The sequence below is a fragment of the Thermobia domestica genome, chromosome 3 (assembly GCF_964235325.1).
Source record: "Thermobia domestica chromosome 3, izTheDome1.hap1.1, whole genome shotgun sequence".
NCBI lineage: Eukaryota > Metazoa > Arthropoda > Insecta > Zygentoma > Lepismatidae > Thermobia > Thermobia domestica.
Window position 1 is genome coordinate 18,207,353 of NC_137456.1, and position 23,368 is coordinate 18,230,720.

Here is a 23,368-nt window from a genome sequence, read left to right on the forward strand (position 1 = left end):
GTGGTTAAACAAAATGTGAGCTTTTGCGCTAATAAGAATTCGCGATTACTTCATGAGAAACATCATGCCCCGAGGATTATAGTGTGTGTCATAGTTTCCAGCCACGGACTGATATGACCTTTCTTCTTCGAAGAAATGGTAAACAGTAAGCGGTACTTGACGATGCTACCAATAACTTGTTCTAGCTTCTACAGCTGTTTGCTACAGCTTTCTCCATCGACACGCAGTGACTTATGCAGGATGGTGCAAGATCGCATACTGCAAATATTGTGTTGAATTTTTTACACACGATTTTCAACATGCAAGAGACTATTTTCTGTGGGAGTACCTCAAGGAAAATATTTTTTCGAAACACACCCAAGATTTGATGGGGCTAAGAAGACTTATGTTTAGACTTGCAGTGAAATTACCAAAACATGTGCCGTCGGGTGATCAATAACATCCATATTCGTTAAGGGAAGTTTCAAATCCAAATTATAGCCATGTTGAACATATTAGGCATGAGAACAATTCTCCACAGTTTATTCTTTTTTATATATACTAATTACATTGTAATATTCTTACTATAATAAAAGTTTTATAAAAATAATAAATAAACAAGTGTGGTTTGGTTCACAATGAAGACAAAACTTTCATCAAATATATATAGTACCGCTTAAAAATTTTTGAATACCCTGGATTTGTGTAAGCATCTACCGCGATCCTATTATTATAACACGAGAACTTTACCGCCCTGCATCAGCGGTACCTCTGCCTATAGCATCAAATTTGACGACAGCTGAATCGAGGTCTGAGAGGTACTGCAGTTGATACGTATGTCAAATCATAATTATTAAAATTGAAACCAAAAAAGATAATTTGTTATAGATATTGCATAGTTTAAACAAAAGTGTGGAAGATGAGGCAAGATTTCAGTTTTGTTTGGAAAGTATTGACAAAGAGGGTCAATGTAGTGACAAAAATTTTAAAGAGAAAGTAGCTTTCCAAATTCTGCAGCTCTTTATTGCTTGTTAATATGCTAATGTTTAAAATGCCAAAGAAATACCATTTTTTGAAAAGTGCTTCGTCGTAAACATTTTTTCAGAGAAAGGTGTTTTTAGCTTTTTTTTTTTTTTTTTTTTTTTTAATCCAGCATATCTATAAGGTAAGGTAACTACAAAATTTGGACAACTACTTTCTCTTTCAAATTTTTGTCATTGCATTAACCCTGTATGTCTACACTTTCCAAACAAAACTACCGTAATATATGGCCTCACCTTCCACACTTTTGTTTATCTTATGCAATATATATAAAATTTTCTTTTTTTGATCTCAATTGACGGTAGCATCTGCAGTGCCTGTCAGACCTCGATTCAACTGTCGCCAAATTCTATGCTTTAGGTAGGAGTACACCTGATGCAAGGCGGTAAAATTCCTGTGCCACAATAATAGGATCACAGAAAATGCTTACAAAAATCCGGATTGTTCGAAAACTTTTAAGCAGTTCCCTTTTCTCCAGATATTAAATGTGAGAACTTAAAAAAAACGTAACATAGTGTACAATATCTGCCCCTCACAGTCTTAGCCAACTAACAACCATAGTTTTATTATTTTTTTAAAAAAAATAAGGCTTGTTTTATTAATTCTGGAATTTAAAGTTTGAGAATTTGCAGTTTTCATCGTTAAGTTGCTTGACTTGATTTTTGAGTTTAACGTCCCTATCAGCAGCTAGGCTATATGAGACGGGACCTACTGATTAATGTAGAATCCGAACCACATGAGCTCTCGCCGGGAATCGAACCTGGGTATTACATACCAAAGGCGCGTGCACTAACCGGTTAGGTTGCTTGCAAACAATTAAACATTATTTTCATTTTCTAACTTTTCCTCTTCACCAAAACCATTAGATTAAATGATAATTTGTGTTTCTTTTACTTTAATTACCGTATGTGTTTCTTTAAAATTTAATCTATTCTATTAAGTTGTTAAAAAACACAGAGAACAAGTGACTACACACTAAAAATATTTCCTATGTGAGTATATATGCTTGTCAGCGACAATTGAACACCATAATGAGTGCTTTTAACCTGAGCTTTATTTAAATTGTAATTTACTGTATAGTGCAATAATGTAACTAACACATATTTTATCAAACCACGGGGGGAGGGAGGGCGAATATCACTTGTGTTCTTTGGTGCTGAACCTATGCAGTGTCGTAGTTCGAGGGAAATTTCCCTAATCTAGTGAAATCTTGTAGGTAAATTTAGCAGAAAGGGAAAAAGGGAATTTTTTCGATATAATGTGAAGATCCAGGGAAATTCTCATGAGTGATTGACCAATATAAATGCTTAAATTTTTCTTTGTTCTTCCAAATATAAACCAATAAAATAGCAATTGTTGTTTGGGTGTGTGTTAAAAGTAGCATGATTTTCACCCATTATTTGCTTAGTGTATTTGTATTTTTTAAAAAATAAAAAAGTATAGGAAAGAGAAGGGGAGCCGATTTCTCTTTAAATTTTGGGGGGGGGGCATTCAGATGCAGAGGATATATATATATGAGGATTTTAAGACAAATTGCATTCAAATTATGCCAAATATTGTATATTCATAAATATAATAGGGGACCACACATGAGTTTTGGGAGAGCCCGGGGCCCCCGTCCCCCAGGATCGGCGCCTTTGGGAAAGAGTAAAAGCAATAGAAGCAAAAAAGCAATCGAATGAAACAAATGTGGTTGGTGCTTCCTTTAATATAGATAAATTAATCTTATCATACAACTTCTGTCGTAGGAATTGGATACTCAACAAACTAGGGAAAAATTTATAAGAAATGGGAATTTTTTGTGTCCATCGAGGGATATTTTGTGAAGGAAACCTACGAACACTGCGCCTATGTTCTAAAACACTAATTCGAATGGGAATTACATTGGCACCATTTTTGCTGTTAGCAAAGGTGAATATTTTTTTTAGAGTTATATGTATGAAATGTTGACTACTTTGCATTGGGTCTTTTCAATTTTTTTCAGTATTTCTTTGGTTTGTTGAACACCTCTGGCATGAACACACATTATAGATTAAGAGGGGAGTAGGGTTTGGAGCAAGGATGTTATAAAATAGAGGAACTGCCCATACGTAGCTTCATCATTTGAACTCAATGAAGCAAAAAAAAAAAAAAAAAAACAACCGAGCATCGTCTGAGCCGGCAAGTCTGATTGGCTACTCTCGTTTTCGCCATGTTTGTTGGCTCGAAACATTGCGATCTTAGTGGCGTGGAGTGGGCAGAGTAGGTGTGGTGAAGCTGTGACGTATGGCTTCACGATTTTGTTGTATGGGCAGATCCTCTATTTTATAACATACTTGGTTTGGAGTCTATTTTGACGCAGGTTTTCTGTTTACGACTTCAAATACAGGGCAACTTACGGTATAGAACATTTTTTTTTTCTATTACTTTCGCTAATAACAATTTCAGAATTTTAAAATAGCATTCCATTATGCATATTATTCTCATGCGCTTACACTTCAATAGAAGCAGTTATCTTTCAGTGTTGTGCTTTGACCAGGGGCGCATTCACGGGTGATCCACTAGGTCTGAACCCCTCTGCAAAACTTCCTAACTCAACATACATTTGTGCATTTTTTGAATAAAACTATACTTGTTTAACAGGAAAATGATTTATGTGGCAGGAAAATTTGATCTTACACTTCTCCACACCTACACTTCGAAAGCTTTCAGTTGTCTTTAATCATTTTTACGTAACGTCCATGTTTCTGGCCAGTACAGTATAATACTCCACACGAAGCATTTTATGAATTTATTTCTCGTCTCTTTATTTAAGGTCCCATAAAACAGACTTTTCTTCCTCCTAAAGGCTTCTTTCGCCATTCCTATCCTTGCTTTTATTTCACGTTCACACTTCATGTCATCACTAATAATACTGGACTAAAGTAATGATAATCCGTGAAGTAGTTCTAGTTGAGATTTTTGTCTCCCGAGAGGACACAAAGAGTGGCAGAGTTAATATGTGTATAAAGGAATTTTTGGTAAACCAATCTTCTTAACGAACACACCAGTAACAACATTCCTATAGGGGCCGCGATGGCTCAGTGGTAGGGCGTTCACCTCTGGTGCTTGGGATCCCACGTTCGATCCCAGGTGAACTTTGTGGTGGACAAACATTGTGTGCATGGGTTTCCTCGGGGTTCTCCCGTTTCCTCCCACTTACTTCATTCCATTCATTACTCTTCATCATCGTCCCCTTTTAGCCTAACCGGCATAACCGTGGGACGTAAAACTCAAAGATTTCATTTCATTTCATTTCAACATTCCTATATTAGAGGTTTGAACTAGAATCCCGTAAATGGTACTCGAAAAGACTACTATTGCTATTATGCAGTATATAACGAAGATTTTGCCGCTAATTTCATGATCTGTTTTGACCTTGATAACGAGGAAATATTGAATTTATAAAAGGAATATAAATAAAACGTAGCTTATTGACTTGGGAGGGTAGGGGGCGGGCTTTTATACCAGCAGTAAATTGCCTTCCTTCGTTGTAACATACATTTATTCGTGACTTATTAAGTAATCAATGATGGTGAATCGATTAGAACATGACGTATTTTTCTCCGTGTATTTTTTTATCGCTTCTAAATAAATACCCGTCCCTAACGTCACAATAAGTCAAATAATAACACATTTACACACACACACACACACACACACACACACACACACACACACACACGAATAAAGACTTAATATCATATATTGTTCGAAAATGAAAATGAAATAAAGTCTATACTTTCACGTCACACATAGCCCTGTAGTCTGACGGATCCTTATAAAAAAAAAGTGAATTATTGAGAAATAATTGGTGGACTGAGAGTGTGGGAGGAAACGGGAGAACCTCCAACAAACACGATGTTGCTCACCACAAACTCAGGTGGCCGAGAATTGAACCAGGAACTCTTCCACTAGAGGTGAATACTCCAGCATTGATCTACCTGCTCCCTGTCCAAATATTATTGGATTTCAGTATTATTTTAACACTGGTATGTACTAATTGGATGTGGAAGTTGGTAGCTAAATAAGGATCAACATGGGGTGAGTGTTTCCGAAAGAAATACAAATTTTTACAATCTTTTCTACCACGCATTATACACTCCAAAATCTTTTGAAACCAGTCTTGGGTCTCAGTGACTCAGAGCTGAATGCTCACCGCTGCTAAGTAGGGTTCCTAGTTCGATCCCCGTTTGTGCCAAATGAGCTTTCGTGGTGACATACTCCGTATTCGTGGGTTTTCTCGGTGCTTCACCCCCTTTCTCCTAATTTCTTCATTATCATCATCACCGCACTTCTTAGCTTCGGAGCGTAATGCGTAATCCTTGATCGTTAAATTAAAGAAAAAGTTTTCAATCAAATCTTGCCAGGTTTCGTCCAAAATCTTGGCACACTCATCGTCCTAAGCTCTTAAGAGGTCATTATCGGTCGTAAAATGTATATCTTTCATTCTGTTTTTAACCTGGGAGAACAGTGGAAAGTCGCATAGGGCGAGGTTAGAAGTTCAGAGAAGGTTTTTTTTTTATTATTATTATTTCAGTACTGACCAAATATTCGGAGCAAACTTTGGAGCAGTGCACTGGAGCGTTATTGTGTTGAAGGAATGTGACCATCTTTGAGTTTGGGCAGAGCTTCTGTCTACAGCTTTAGGCAAGCATAAGGTTGCCAGATTTTGTAAATGAAAAACCAGGACACCAATCTCAGGCTATATATAATTTCAGAGTTCCTACTCATTTCGTCAGAATCAATTAATTACTTGCCCTCTAGGTTACTACTCACCATTTTCTAGGTTCATTTTATACATAGTTAACACGAATGAAGCTCCACAAAGGATTATAAAGAACGTGAAAAGCTGCCTGGCGTCCCTTATCCGAATTCCGATTTGTTATATTTGAAAAGTCCTAAATATTGCACCAATTACGAAACACCCTCCCATTTATGATTAAAGAGATACTTTTTCTCTTTGTTGCGTCATTACCTGAGTCAGAAACATCACCCTAAAAGAGATACAAATTTAGTATTTAGCAAGAAAAATATATTTACGCTAAATTCAGAACGATAAACAGAAAGTAAATCTTATTAAAGATTCACACAAGCTGTCCAAAAGTTTTGGCAGAAAAACATCCAGTAGACCCTATCAAAATCAAACACGACACATACCTTTATGTGTTTAACTGCCATTTCTTGTGCTGGAGTAAGTTGTTACGAAATTTTAAACTGAAAATTACTGAAACTTTTATCAGATAAAGGGAAAAAAATCCAAAATTATTAAATGCGTGCACAGCATCTTTAGAAATATTTATTCACACATTGGAAAGTATATTAAAGACTACTCGATTTTGTAATCGTTCAAGTAGAATTTCAAATGAAACTTAGATATAAGACTACACAGTAAAAAAAAAAAAATGATTGTGTTAATTCAACTCAAATTTAACACAGGCTAGTGGTTCCAGCGTGAATACTACTATGCGGTGGTAATTCAACACAGACCCCGCGGTGTTAGCGTTTAACACAGGCGGTGTGTTACGCTTTTAACACACAACCTGTGTTGAGTGGTGTTAAATTCGGATATGTGTTAGTATTTTCGGTGTTGATTCGACACCATGTCAGGGTCGGTAGTGTGGGGAAAAGTGTTGAGTGTTACCTGTGGCGATGTAGCACCAACATGAAGAAAGTAACACAGTGTGTAGTGTGTTAATTATTTTGTGTTAATATTACACCATGTCAAGTATTAATATAACACAGTCCCTGTGTTATTTCAACATCATTTTCTTCTTATTTCAATACACAATCTGTGTCATAATTCAAGCTCAAAGCCGTATATGTGAGTAACACTGTTTTGGTGTTAAATAAACACTCTCTATGATAAAATTCAAGGTCAGACCACCATATTAACACCGTTTTTGGTGTTAGCTCGACTCCAGTTCTGCGTTGCTACGACACCTATTTCGGTGTTGAAATAACTCCGTGTGCAATGTTGATGAAACCATTATTCTGTGTTGGAAAAGCTTGTGGTGTGCATACTTACGATTAAGGAAGATTCTACTTTTAAAATAAGAATAGTAAACTACAGAACACTTCATTTAGAAAATATTCATAAACTTTTTTGTCGTCCTCCGCAACACTTTTTGTGAAGTATTTCTTGATGGTTCGAAACACAACCTTCACCAACAACTTGTTCAAGAATGATAGGAAACTCTTACCTACATCCTTATAGTATGTTTGCCTCTTAATCGTGTTTCCACTGGTTTTCCACCATTTTTGAAACAGTCTCCGGTGTTGACTAGTGAGCTCTAGTGCAGTGTAGAAGTGACACATTAATACGGTGTTGTTTCTTGCTGTTGACATATTTCTTCAGAAACATTATGTAAGACAATTGAGGACATATCGTGCAGTTTGCACGTTGAAATTTTGCGAATACCTGAATTTGTTTAAGTATTTCTTTCTACTGTGTTAGATTGTAGCTTCAGACATAAGTCTTTATAATTAGATGCCCAACATATTTGGCAATCACGCAGAAAACAACACCGAATATTCTACACTTGTGTTAAATTAACACACAGGCTGTGTGTCATTTCAACTACTGGCATTTGACACACAACTACAAATGGAGAGTGAGTTGTTCTAGCCATCTGTTGGTGTTATATTTTAACACAATTGTGTTAACACATAAGCATATCGTTGAAATACCACAACGATTTTTTACAATGTACGGATCTAAATGCGACAGACACTCAGGTAACATTCCATATTACTCTTACAAGACGAATAGTAATTCCCCACAGCAAATGTATAAAACAGTTTGCAAGATTTGAGCCTACTTCCGGTTGGAGTTTTTAATTCATGTGTGATCAGCGTTTTCTTTCTTCTTGCATGCAGTATGTAATAAGCAAATACATTACACATACAATAAATTATAATGTCAGTGATATATAGTGTTCATTAGGCAAAACACTCCAAACAATAAAGATTCAACTTTTTGTTAGAGTGGAAAAATGGTTATCCATCTTTTTCATTATAATTTGGCCATGAAACAAACGCCTGAGGGATATGCAATCCCAGCATACAATTATATGGTGTTGGAATGTATAATGCGTAGGATATGATGCTTTAGTTTTTTTTTAATTTCAACACTTTCAGTGTACTCGTAAAAATGTAATAAAGAAATAATGACCACGTTTTTTAAATATTCAATTTGAACTTAAGAATCTACGCAAAATTTGCAATCGATCAGTGAAAACGCCATCTTTCTAGAGCGTGTAGTTTCAGAGATCTCATTGTCAAAATGATTGGGCACAAACATATAAACGTTCACAAACGTATTGTTTAAAAGAACTCCAAAGATGGCAGCACAATTCATTTGCATTGGTTTTGGAGAAGGCTTATTAAAATACAAAGACTTTGAACAATAATTTTAAAACATAAACTTTATAAAAAAGATCTATTTAAACAATTTATTTAAAGTACACGTATTTTAAAGTACACATGTTTTACATTTTTTACAAATGTCAGTTAACTTACCTTATATTCTTCTTACAGTCTATTATCCTTCTTTGGTCATGAAATAAGCGAGAATAAGGTGCAATAAATGTATATTTTAATATTTTATTATAACGTACTGTTTACACACGAACTCGGAGATGATTGATTTGTTCCTAGTTTTATATTTTTTCATATATGGCCATAATACTTTTTTGGTTTATTGGTCACTTTGAAATAGAGGAGCGTTTGGTTTCGTTATAATACGTACCGAAGATAATAACTGTTTTCCTTTTTAATTTGCGGCCTCTGTTATATTTCCTACGTGCAAGAAAAGTTTCATCTACTTCCAAGGTTGTTCGGGTTCCTCCTATTTGGATGGTTTTAAAAAGTAATTTTTTAAAAAGAGCTCTTTGTTGATTTGTTCTCTTGGAAGAGGGAGGGGGGGTGGAGTGTTCTAGAACTTCACCTCTTTTGGTTTCGTGTTATAGAGCCATGTATTACACTGGTATAAAATAATAAATTCAGCCATTTTTACTTTAATTTGGTACTATTTTTCAGCCCGCTCCAGAGCTAGGACTGTGGCAACACTGACAGACCCTTTAGCCCCACAAAAGTTCGTTTCTTTTGCTTTCCTCGAAAACTACTCATGAGATTTCAATCATGCTATTCTGTTAAGCTCCATGTGATCTGTTGACGAATGTATGTTTTATCATTGGAAACTATTTTAGTCTAATAGGAGGCATGGTAGCTCAGTGGTAGAGCACGTACCTCTGGTGCGTCGGGTCCCCGGTTTGATTCTAGACCAAATAAGTTTGTGGTGGACAACATCGTGACCCTGGGTTTTCTAGGGGTACTCCCGTTTCCTCCCAACATTCTCACTCTCCCGATTTATCCCATCATCATTCACTTTCTTTAATCATCCATCTCCCGTAGCCTACAAGGGCGTTATCGTGGGACGTTAAACCGGAAGTTTTCATTTTACCATTTAAAATAAATCAATAGAATCTAAATGTTAATATGAAGTAGCTCTTTAACTGACTTCAGGTGTTTCAAAATCATTAAACATTTGTAGTCTTTTAATGTATCGTATACACCGGCGTGTTTAGTCTTGTAAAGTTTTTCAATATTTGCTTTGATAGGATAGGCGCATTACAAAACACTATCGAACACTTGCAAAAGTAAAATGGTTATCTTTTCATGGACTGGTAGATCGTGTTTCAATGTTTATTTATTTATTTTTTCCATCTCAGTCAGCTATTGTACACGTGTTAATTCCTATCCACGGCATGCCACTGAAACGTTGAGAGCTGCTACTAGCACACTTTGCTCTCAGTTGGTCGATAACGTTCACTTAATTCTGGTCTACAAAAACTACGCTCTCATAATCTAGCCCGAACATTTCGCATGAAATTATTTTTGGAAAGCAACTGCCGACCCCTAATATGAGAGATGGGTTCGAAAAGTAAGGTTACAACGGCTAGTATTTACTGAAAAATATATATTTGACAAAATGTCAATTACAACGTATTTAGTGAGCAGCAAAAACGTACGCACGAATTTATTTCCAGGTGTTCAAATTCAATATGAGGATAAAATATACTAAAATTTGTAAAATTATCCCCAAAATAAGTCGAAATTTACAGAAAAGTCAGGATTTTGGGGGATTCGGACCCTAGAACGTACTCCCTGAGTACGTACCTGGGTGAGTAGGGTTATCTTTCTACGTAATTGCTGCCATTGTTCAAACACTTGTTAAGACTAGGTATTAGCTTAAGTAATCCATAGTCATAAAATTCCAACGACTGCGGCTGGAACCACACTTTAACTTCGTTCTTGTCTTCTTCATCATCCAGAACGAAGTTTTCATAAAGAGGGACAAATGCTTTGTGAATTTCCATTGAACGCTTACCATTGCTTGTAGAAAACTATAACGAAGCCCACTTCACATTTGGCGCCCACAATCGGTACATCCATTGCAAATACGTGTTACTCACACTAGGCTCCACGTAGCAATGAGAAACAGCCACGGGAAAGAAGCGGAAGGCTGAAGCCAATATAGCCAACTTACGCACGAAAATTTACTTATCCGCCTGCGAAGGTTGAAATCTTACTTTATGGATACGCCTCTGAAAGTTTCTTAAGTGTCTTCTTTCCTTTTACTCTAATCCAACGTTCCTTACAATTCCCATTATGACATTCCAGTTAAATGAATAGATATTTCTAAAATCAATAAACACAATATGCGATGTGTTTCCGTGACCTAGGGACAAACTCAGAGTGATGATAGATGATGAGTGATGACAAAAGAAGTAATTTGAGAACAGGAACAAGTGTATGGATGTGCACCTTTTGGAGATAGAGGCCACTGAAACTTGGTCGCAACGGATCAAAAATGGCCACAACCCGAGAATCGTGTTAAGATCTGGTTAAAGGCAATATGCATCATTTGTATCAAAGATTTCATTATTGTAGGAATGGGTTGGAAGCAAAAACGGAGAAAGGATATTCCTCCCTCTCCCAAAGTAGGATATTTCGGATATCTGAAACAAAAAATGCGACAAAAAATCGTCAATTGTACCCAATAACGTTGTATGTTCCAGGTAGAATGCTGTCCACCATCTGAACGAAATTGGGAGAAAACACGGATCTGTAAAAGTATCAACTAAGGATGGGATGAAAAGTCTAACTATAGGAAACATTGATAAGGATGGTGGGCAACAATGTCTTTCAGAAACAATGTTCTGGGGGGGGCACTGCTGATAATATTCTATTTATTATTATGTTATAGACGTATTATTTTGGCCTGTTCCGAGGGGCACTCCCAGAGATCCGAGAAGGGTTGTTAATGAATTGTTGTTTCTTATTGTTGCAGTTGATTACCATCGAAATCATGACTGATGGTACACCATGGAGGAACGGATCGTAATGAGCACTTGGACTCATAAACGACCACATATAGGAAAATCAAATAGAAATATTTTAGCATGATTTCATGTAAGGTTTTAGAAATCTTTCCCTCCAAAACCAACAATTTTACGATGGGAGAAAAAGCTCTTTGCAACTGGTTGCATAAAGATAAGGCCCGCTCAGGAGTCCACCGATACAATTGGAAACGTGTGTGGAAGTTGCAGCATGTATAAAAAGTTCGCAAAAAAAAAAAAAATCGTAAGCGGTCACATTAATTGGTCCATACTCGACATTACGAAAACAGATGAAGAAGAATTTGCAGTAAAGGCTTATAGACTCACTTTGTTTGTAAACTAATTGACTAAGAGTGACATGCAAGAACGTGAGCAGGCTTGTGGGTGAATGCTCGTTGTCTTTATAATTCTTTCTTCAAGGAGAAAGTATTTTTCTCTGACGGGTGTGCAACATATCGCAGTGCAAAAGCCAGAAGCGTTTATATCTGGAGTAAAGAAAACCCACATTTTTATGAAGAACTTAACACAGCGCATGTCATGATCTTGGCTGCAATGTCTGCAGCCCACTTGGTAGATCCATATTTCTTTGAACGTGCTGGGAATCACATTGAGTATCTCACCATGTTACATTATTGGTTTATTCCATATCTGCAAGATCGAGGACTATGCTCGGTCGTTTACGGTCCCAGCAGGATGGAGCCTATTATGTTATTGCCGTTAGAGAATACCTCAATGAGGTATTTCCTGATAAATTGATCGGACATGGTTCTGTCCATTTGCTTGCACTTTTGGACTGGCCACCCCGAAGTCCTGATCTGTCATGTTGTGACAATGCATTATAAGGGTTCATTAAACAAAAGATTGCTGCCACATGTTACGAGGCAGTTACGAAATTAAGGATGCTGTTCGATGTGGAGAATCATATTCTGTTATGAAAACGATGATGTACACATAGACACTCAGGAATAAATAGTAAAGAATAGTCACACTACCTCAAAGTTGTCCTCTGCCATGATCCCACATTAATACAATGTGAATATATGTGAATATGTGAACACCCGATAGGGGGTAACGGACTTTGTGGTCACCCTGTATATCAACTAATTTTTAATGGGGCACAAAGGAATAGAAACAATGAAGGACGGGAGAAATACTACCAGGCTTCAGACTCAAACAAAATTTTTGTAAGAATGTGTAAAATAACTGACCATCTCGTCCAACAGTGCAATCGATAAGAGATGATACATATTGCGTTACGAACTCAGTTAAAACAAACGCTGGAGTGGTCACCGAAGATATTATCAAATACAGAAAAGAACATCATAGCGCGTATAATTATCAAAATATCAAATAATTCCATATTTTTTAGTTTTGTATTGAGATCGAAGATGTTCACGGACTGTCTCTATTAACAAACTCGGCCGAGACACTTGCAGTAAGAAAAGCTACTTTTTATCCTTGTATTATAGGCAACTAACATTTATTTTCTACTGAGCAGGTTGCATAGAAGTTAGGGAAGGTTATAGATTTTAAAGGAATATGAATAACCAAATAACCAACGTTACTCGTCAAGGTGTTAACGGATTAATTTCTTTAATGAACTCGGCTGAACTTTCGCTTTCGTTCAAGAGTTATCGTGTGGAGTAACGGACAGACAGATGGAAAAACAGTGTAATAGCGTTATCATAGCAACTCCTACAGATAATAAAGCCTACTAATGATAAATAGCCCATTAACTTGTAATTTTTGTCTACTGTAATAACTAATTGTAGCTTGTTTAGTCCCTGTAAATTTCTATTATAATTTTAGGGGGAACGAAATTTATTTTGGAGGCATGTCTGTATGGTCAGTGGACAACAGACTTGTAAATGGAAGACAGTAATATATTTTGCCGTACTTATTTTTCCTCTACTCCTTAACACGTGGGTCATGTAACATAGAATATTGTTTTTACTACCGCTTCATTATCCTTGACAGCAATTGATCACACGTATCCTGTTGTTTTGATAGTGAACCAAACAGAGCCAAGTATTTTGGCGGATTATTTTTCTGTCTGTTTCTGTTTTCTTTCCATTCTGGTAAGGGAAGTGACTATATTAACGCAGCCGTATCTCTGTAATGAACCAATGAGGCGCAAGCAATGACCTAAATACGACTCTAATGACCTTTGTAGTAGCACGCATGTTTAGTCGTCTAATGAGCGGAAGCTTGTTCACTTCTATATACCTATATTTAATTTACGTATAAAAGTTGCAGGAGTTTTGTTTGTTTGGGGATTTCGTGCAGATTGACGAGCTGTTAGCAGAAAAGAATTGGTATACAAACACAATATTATTTCTTGTTAAAAAATTTCGTCTCCTATATTCATAATAATTCTTATTCTATTGACAACTTCATGTTTACACAGCTTTTCCTGCACAAACTTAGAATACGTGTGTACAAAGTTGATGTATTGTATTTATGGCATTCAGTGCACCAAATGCATGTGTAAATTGCATCTTGATATAAAACGTGTCAAAAAAAAAAAACATTAATCTGATTAGTATATGTTATTTCATAATCCAATTAACTATTCAGATAGTTAATTGATAACAATATACAAACATAGACCTACTATTTACGTTCAGTTTAACGTCCCACGTTTATGTACTAAATCTAAAAGAAAAGGTGACGATGATGTGGACAATATTGATGGAACGACCAAAGTGGAAGAAAACGGAAGAACTCCGAGAAAACTCAAGCAGACGGTGTTTGCTCACTATGAAGCTCACTTGGCGGAATCGAATTAGGGATCACATAATATACTGTTGACTAGAACAAAATAATAATCGTAACAATTGTCTAAGAACTAAAGTTTGTGTCTTCAATAAGAGTCTCAGTCAGGATCGCAACTAGAGAGAAGCAAGCGTAGCACGTGCCCCGGGCGCATGGTTAGAAGGGCGCCTAAAAAGGACAATATATATATATAAATTGGGGTCGTCGAATTTCGTATTTGTTCCGGGAACACAAACCCTAGTTACGGGCCTGGTCTCAGCTCAGAACCAATTTAATAAAAATTTCTTTATTCTAGCTTGAATCTTTAAAATTATGATTCAGTTTAATGATTTATCGTTTGTGATTGAGCAATTTTATGAATGTCAAAAAAAGGAAAAAGAAAAAAGAAAGAAAGAAAAAGAAAAGAAAAGAAATCGTACTATTTGAAGTCGAAGGAAAATGTAGATAAATATTTTCTTTAGTGAATTATGAATTTTTGAATTGCAAAAGTAAATTGCATAAGTAAATTGCAAAAATAACTTCTTTTTTTAAACCACAGTTCATGTACCTATGTGTTTATAAAATTTTGAGACTTTTGGTTCGGTGTTAGAAATTAGATTGTTTCAATAACTTTCAGTTACATATTTGTGATGGTTCTGGTACATTGTTCAATTTGTGAAACGTAACTGGAAGATTACTGTACTGCACGAGAATTAATATATTAACAGGCTGGAAAACAATCTTATCCATGACATAAGGATAGATATTTTTAAAAATGTGGACAAACTTTATTAGGCAAGAGCATAACATAACAACTATCGCTCTAACTAACTCTATGGCCTATGGACCCGGAGATTCAATGCCGCATTCACAAAAGCTCTACATTGACTCCTGTCTTTAGCCAACTGGATCCAGTTTCTACTTTGTATTCCTATTTCTACGAGATTCATCTTAATATTGTCCTTCCATCTGCGCCTAGGTTTTCCTAATGGTCGTTTTACGATTGGATTTCCTATTAAAACTTTGAAAGCGTTCCTACTTTCTTCCATTCTGGCTACATGACCTGCTCATCTGAGCCTTCTAGATTTGATAGCTCTAACAATGTTTGGTAAAGGGTTTATGTATTTCCTCGTTATGAAATTTTCGCCATTCCCCATTCACGTCCCTGTTGGGTCCCAATATTCATCTTATAATTTTATGCACAAACACTTTCAGTCTGTGTTCTTTCCTCAAAGTAAGGGACTATGTTCCGCAACCATACAGCACAACAAGCATGCTTATCATTTGATATATTTTAAGCTACAAATTTCTCGTCAGAATGCGCAACGACAAAAGATTTTGAAAACAATAATAACACAGCTTCCCCGCTTTCACTCTACATGTTTAAAATCGAATGCTTTACTCTAAATTTTGTTCGAGTATTGATTTTGTTTCATAATTTTAAAAAAAAGTAGGTCAATGCCCTGTTGCTACAATATTTTATAAGAAACTAGATTTGGTGTCATCGACATTAATTTTGAACTCTGATCAAGTGACCTCATCGTTTATAGGGCCTTGACTCTCTCTCTCTCTCTCTCTCTCTCTCTCATCTCTCATATTTATTGTTTACATGAATAGATACAAGCAAAGTTCGAATACATAAAGAGTGTAAAAGAGTGTAATGCGCTATTCGAACCAGGAAGCAAAACCTTATCAATTAGAATTTGCGTCCACATCTTTTGAGCGCTTTTCTTAGAATTGTGCTCGGATGCTTTGTATGTTCTATTTCTGCACTAGCTACAAATGTAACAGCAATTTTTAAACCCAGTTCTTATGTATACTGTTCGACCTTTTTCTGTTTCTTTAAAACTAATAAAAGTTCTATTTGAAAACATATAACAACATTTTCCAAGGATTCACGTTCGACCCTTGATAAGGAAATGCAGTGGCGTACGCAGAATTCGTCAAAGGGAGTTGAAGATCTAGAGTATTTATAATCTCAGGTGTTTGTGTACGTATCTTAACATGATAAATATCGGGAGCACGGTGGATCAGTGGTAGAGTGTTTACCTCTCCTGTGTGGGGTCCTGGTTCGATGTCCGGCCAAGTAATTTTGCTGGACAACATCGTGTTTGTGGGTTTTCTCGGGATACTGCCGTTTTCTTCCACATTGTCATTCCATCAATTCTTCCATCATTATTCACTTGCTTTAATCACCCGTCTCTCTTAGCCTAATGGGCATAATCATGAGACGATAAACTGCAAGATTTTTAATATAATAAATATTTACTTTAGCATAATTTCTTGTTCACAGGAGAAAAGTGGTAAAACTTCGAAATGTTACCTTTCGAAAACTCCGAAAACTTCTTGCGTACGTGAATGAAGACATATATAGTTTTGAATGCACACAAGCTCAATTAATATTGTTTAATCTTAAAAAATATATATATATATTTTTATTAAGACCTTTAAAAACTTGATGACTGGACTGATAGAAATAGAAAGCCACAACTGTCCGACAAGCGATTGATGAGGATGCAAATTCAGTGGCGAAACTACGATTTGTGGGCTCGTCAGTAGGACAATATTCATGAACTTTTCGTGTCTTCTGACTAGTTGTGTTATCCAACATGGCATAACGTAGTGTTAATATAAGCACAAATTTGAATTAAATATATAAATTAAGTATGTGTATCATGAGGATAATACAAGTATTAATATAAATTTAAAAATAAAGAAGGGGCCGCGGTGGCTCAGTGGTAGAGCGTTCACCTCTGGTGCATGAGATCCTTGGTTCGATCCCAGCTCGCGCCAAGTGACCTTTGTAGTGGACAAACACCGTGTGCGTGGGTTTTCTCGGGGTTCTCCTGTTTCCTCTCACTTTCTTCATTCATTTCTCATCATCATTGTTTCCTTTAGCCTATCTGGCATAACTGTGGGACGTAAAACTTAAAGATTTCATTTCATTAAAAAAAATAAAGAGTAAAATGTTGTCACGACATCAATTAAATTACTTTTTTAGTGATCATAAGGTTGAAATAATGAAAAGAATCGTATTTCGTATGCCAACGGATATACATGTTTGAAGACCTCTACATACGGACAAAGCTTTTTCTAGGATGTTCATCAGTCTGTGCGTGTAGAGGCTTCAAGGTTTCGTCTTTCAATGTGTGAACACTAAGTTTTAAACTTAAGGGGCCTTATGCAGAGTCGTTCTGACGCGTTATTAGTGCCATACTAAAGACTTCGAATAACATAGGCCTATGTTTCATGCAGTAGTCAGGTCTTTAGCATGACGGTAATCATACGTTGCTAAAGCATAAAGCAGATCTTTATAAAATTTCACAGGGATATTTTTTTTTTTTTAATTTAATTTACCATCTACACACAAAAATAAGAGCAATTCACTGGTGGGACACTGGAGGGTTTAATGTTACAACGAACAGTTTAGCGAGTGATTTTCCACAGAAGTTCATATTTTAGTAGTGAACCACTGCATATTGTATGTTGTGGTGGTTAAGTTCGATATTTTAATACTCCTTACTAAGATATCTTTCACATTTTTATTAAAAAGAAAACATTCAACTCGAGTGGATTCATAATTAATCAAATGGAGTCGAAGTGTACTTAATAGTTCCAAATGGCCACAGATGGTGCGTCTATATTAAATATTTTTGCAGATAACCATCAATGGCTGCATCTTAAGCATTTTAATAGGAATTTTCCCCATGGCCAGTAATGTCGCTACACCTAATGATGAACCCCTCCCCCCCCCCCCAAAAAAAACACTTCCGCTCTATTCGAACGTGCACATAAAAGGGTAGAGAATTAGGGACTGGCATAATGACCCCAGAAACTATGCTAAATGTATGTTTAAATCTGTACTTATTAATATTATAGTTACTGATACTGTTGTCGAAAGAACATTTTGAAACAATGCAAAATAAACTAATATAATTTTAAATTTCTGAATATCGACAGATGAACGTAGTTGATGAAACCAAATTAAAAATTGTGACCCTAATGGCAAATCGCTGAATGCGTGGTCATAGTTTCGATTCTCGATGAGGATGATTACGTCGCATATAATCCCGAATAGTGGTTCGAATTCCACTTTAAGTAGACAATTTTCTCTTGGTTAGATTATAAAATTCAACCAATCAAACATTCATTCGAGTACATAGTTAATTATAGTAAGTAATATTTGTGGTAGCAAATACAAGTCTTCTCAGACTAAAAAGACGTATAGAGAGCGCTATTATTACAACTAAATACGACAATGCACCATAAAGAAAGTATAGAATATATTTTTCAACTATTTTGCAGCGGTTTAGATGCAAAATAAATAAATAAATAAAATCAAAATAATTGAACCAGCCCTTAGAGCAAAGATCGTGATAAGCAAAACAGTATTCCGACTAAATATAGCGATTGTTTCTGGGGAAGAACCAAGTTCTAGATGTTAAATCTAAGAAATACGTGAAAAAATGCTGTCATGAAACGGAAAAAAAAAAAAAGTTTTACACTCTCTTCTATCAAGATTTTAGTTGTTATCAAAAGTGCTTCTTCTGTTTTCAATCTGGAAAAGAATATTTTTTTTTAATTCATTAAAAAATCAAACTGGATTGCTGTGAAAGCCGGACCTAGTAACATACAGTAGTTGTGCTCCAAATTAGTAACGTAGTTGTGCTAACGCCAGGCAAAGGTTTGATTTTTTTTTTGTGTGTGTGTGAAAAGCAAAAAGAGCAAAGTTTGCAATATTCAAATTCTTCTCAGAAAATTAATTTCATTCTTGTTTATAATAATAATAATAATAATAATAATAATAATAATAATAATAATAATAATAATAATAATAATAATAATAATAATAATAATAATAATAATATTCTTGAAAATGAATTTTCGGAATTTTGTAAGAATGTAATATTTTTTAAACAAATAAAAGTGACATACTATTTTCTTTTGCATTTTACTATATATAGAAAAGAAAAGCTCTGTGTCCTAATAGGAGACTTTAATTAGCGTTCTATTTTTATTATTAATTAGTGATGTAAGTTGCAGAAATGCAGCAGATATTCCATTTTTATGTGACCCACTTTATCTATATCCCTCATAAAGAACATAACAAAATATTTTGGGAATATCTTCATAACAAATCAACGAAATAAAGTTGTACTCAGTTTATTGCATGACACGAACATAAATATATAGTATTGGGAAGAGAAGATCGTATCCACACGATATGAGCAACGCGAGATTTACTTCAATTTCATTTATTTTCATGATATTCCTTCTTTCAGGAAATATCTTTTAAAAACATATAGTAAATAAAAATTGTAATTAAATTAATGATATTGTGCGATTGCTTCGGACATCATGAAGTCTTGAGCGGATTCCATAATATTCCAAATATTCATCTTTTATAACTTAAATTAGTTTTCTTTTTAAATAGTTTGCTTTCTAAAATATCAGCGTTTTATTTAAGCGGCATCGTATCGCATTTGCTACACAAAATCCTAGAAATACGATGCAAACGAAAAATTGTATCGCAAAATGTGATGCATCTATGATCGTAATTTATTACACCGAAGTGGGCTATTTTTGCAACAGAAAACAGTTTATCATTGTCTTTCCTTTATGACAGAATGGTTCTCTTTCGATCTTATATACAGTTAAAACTTGGTGATTAGTCTTCTTGGAAACCCGACGTTCACGTTCAGGTGTCTGTTGGCTCTCAAGAACACAATCTTCTACTGACTACAAACCAAATTATTGGAAACAGACAGTAAAACAGATGACAAAAAGCATATCCTCTTCGGCACTTGATTCAGTCTTTAAGAAATTGTCTCAATCAACTCTTCAAATCCAAGACTCGAGCTTACTTTTCAAAAACTAGATTACTATCTAAAACACGGGACCTTAGCAATACTCTTTTCTGCCCTCCTATTTTTTTCATATTTGTTTCATAGTATTGCCCTAGAGATATATATCTGTTTTGCTATGCTTGTTTATTTTACATTGAAGTTACGAAAAAATAACAGTGTTCTGTTTAAAATGTTTAAAATATGGAAAACGAAATGGATCTGAGTTGTAGTTGGCTCCAAATAGAAACTGGACTTAGTGTGAAATAAGTTATTTTATTTTATTGTAAAAGATGAACTTCACTTCGTGGTGCGTAATTTAAATTACCCGTTTCTTCAAGTCATTATGGGTTTAAAACTTTTTTTAAAAAATAAAAACAGCTACGAGCTTAAACAATCTGTAGAATGTCGAAGTTAAAACTTTTTAAAAATTTGCTGTTACTTTTTTCTTACTTTGCTTTTCAGTATCATACTTGCTTGTGATCCATAGAAAATCTTGAATTTTTACGTCCCATGGTTATTGCCGGATAGGCTAAAGGACACGGTGATGACGAGAAATGAATGAAATAGTGAAATGCACAAAGTGAGAGGAACCGGGAAATCCCCGAGAAAACCCACGCACATAGTGTTTGTTCACCATAAAGCTCACTTGACGCGAGCTGGGATAGAACCAAGGACCCCATGCACCTTAGTGAACGCTATACCACTGAGCCACCACGGCGCCATTGTGATGCATAGAATATCTTTACCATTTCACTGTATGAAATAATAATAATAATAATAATAATAATAATAATAATAATAATAATAATAATAATAATAATAATAATAATAATAATAATAATAATAATAATAATGTTTTTCTTGCTTGCCCAGAGTGCACCAATACAAAACTTGCAAATTGCGATACAAATTTCAATTTGTTTCGCTATAAATTTTGTGGAGGAGAAGTAAACATTTTTACTCTTATGTAATTTAATATTTGTTGTTTCACTAATTACATTTAATTATTACATAATTATTACATATAATTATTAGATAACATGAATATAATTTCGATATTTACTTCGTATACTGTATAAAGTAAATGGCGATCTAAAACTTTACATCGAAATTAGAGTTTCTTACATTTAATATTATGTAACTCTGTGACTCAAGCAGAGCTTCCTCGTAAATAAATAGTTAATGAATGCGTCTTCGGCGCGGGAGACCCGGGTTCGATTGCTGGTAAGAGCTCATGTGGGTCGGACCTCACGTTAAACTGTAGATCCACGTCTTGTATAGCTTCAATCCTGAAAGGAGTACTAAACGCTAATATAATGATCGTACAAGGTAGACTCTGTACGGTTTAGTAACAATGGAAGAAAGAGTAGCTACTCACAAAACTGATAAAATGAAATAGAATTACTAATTACCTTAGTGAATTATCGGTACTCTGTAAGGGAAATATGTGTCGTTCATTCTACTGATCTAATTATCTCAGATATACTGTAGTTAGGCAATTTTAGTGTATATATTTAAGAAATTAGTGATAAACTTACAATAAATTATCAAAGTTTCCTTCACTGTTAGCTGTTCTATCTATCTTTAAGTTTTTTCTTTAAATAATCATAAGCATAGTTAGCATAGAAAACAAAAAAGAAATTTGTTTTAAAAAGCTGTTATTATTAATAATAATTTACTACGTCTATTGTATTTAATGTCCATCGCATTTGTATTTCGAAGATGTTTACATGAAACACACTGTATAAACCGAGTGTATATACAAAATATAGAAAAAAACTAACCTTGCTAACTTCGAAATTCCTCATCGGTGGAAGATTTGGACATTTCCCCAACTGTGGATACTGTGTTTTTGTTTCTCGGATCAAAACAATCAAAACTACGCTAAACACAAACAACTTCACCCATATATGCATCATGTTTGGGTTTTAGTCTGTTTTCAGTAGCAAAAATCACTTTGCTCACAGTTTGTTGTGTTATGTTTTGAGCACGGATCCAATCACTCAATGTGAAGCGAATTACGTATAAAACCTCCAACAGCTGTCTAATGTATGCGATTACAGACATGATTGGTTTCTTCCTTTTTGCCGCGACAGTGTGATCACGACCTTGTGACCTGGCAACACCCTTGTATCACTATTAAAGTTCGTTTTTATTTCTTTTTTTCGTTTTCAACTACTTCATTTATTTCAGATTATCATTTGTTGCACTTTGCTTACGCAGATACAAACATATCGTTTTTGGCAGCATTAGCAACAACAACTGAAATAGAAAGTGTACATTTTAGAATACGTTGTTGATAATCAAAGTCCATTATATTTGGCTTCCTTTATATTTTAGCATCGATTCACAAAACACTATATGGGAGGCCATTTGCAAAAATAATTTAGACCTTCATTCCTATTACGAACGAGTTAATTATTGTAGCCCAATTTTGTGTTCTGACCTTGGCCGCTATAGCACAAAAATATATATTTACTAAACTTTTAATCTTTTTTATCTTTCCCAATAAATAATAGCTATGCTTTTCTCTAGCAGCACAATTGGTGGGCCCTTCGTAGGCCAGTGGTCGCAATTGCAAAGCTTCCAATCGCAATTTTATATCTTTCGTAGGTGCTACGCTGGCAAATTCTCGACAAATCTACCGTTTAGAACAGTTGGCAGTTGATTAGGCTACCGTTTCCCACTGTTGGATTTACTGGAGCATTTATTGATGAGACCACAGACAAAGAATACGTACCAGGCCCGTATCCACGGGACATGAGGGGCCAGGCCCGCCCTAAATTTTTACGATAGGCTTGCAAATGAACTATAATATGGTGATGAACTATAATATATTTGGATCGGGTCTCTCCTACATTTTAGGGTTGGCTACGAACCTGATACGTACAGATAGTAAACTCTGCCAAAAACTTGAAATATCACGTGATCAGTACACAATGGCGTCCCCTACTAAGCGACAAAGAAACTAACTTTCGTTCTAACATCAGCTCTGTGGAAATTTCGAATCTAATCGTCAACTAGGACTTCCACTGAGAATCGAACCTTGTCTCCCGCGCCAAATATGCATACACTAACCATATAACCACGAAGGAGTTATGTACTCCTAGAATATGTATACATATATCCTGTAGTATCTAACACTGGTTGATAATATGTTTTCCGCACGAATACTCGTCTTTGTGGCATATCAATTTGCCGGCATATTATAAATATGTACGCAAATAGTGTATATGCACTAGGAAAATAAGATTATACAGAGTGATCGCAAAGTCCCGTTAATCCCTATCGCGTGTCCACATATTCATAGAAGGTCGCATTGTATTA

The 23,368-nt window shown here is 35.2% G+C and overlaps 1 protein-coding gene across 1 annotated transcript in view; it reads right to left on the reverse strand.

The window, feature by feature from the left end:
• LOC145681393 (apolipoprotein D-like) overlaps positions 1-22,108 on the reverse strand; it is a 44,357-nt gene extending 22,249 nt beyond the window's left edge. Inside the window, exon 1 of the mRNA XM_081753045.1 lies at positions 21,826-22,108. Within this exon, the coding sequence (XP_081609171.1) occupies positions 21,826-21,960 (135 nt within the window). The 5' untranslated portion in view covers positions 21,961-22,108. The remainder of the gene's footprint in view (positions 1-21,825) is intronic.
• Positions 22,109-23,368: the final 1,260 nt, after the last annotated feature.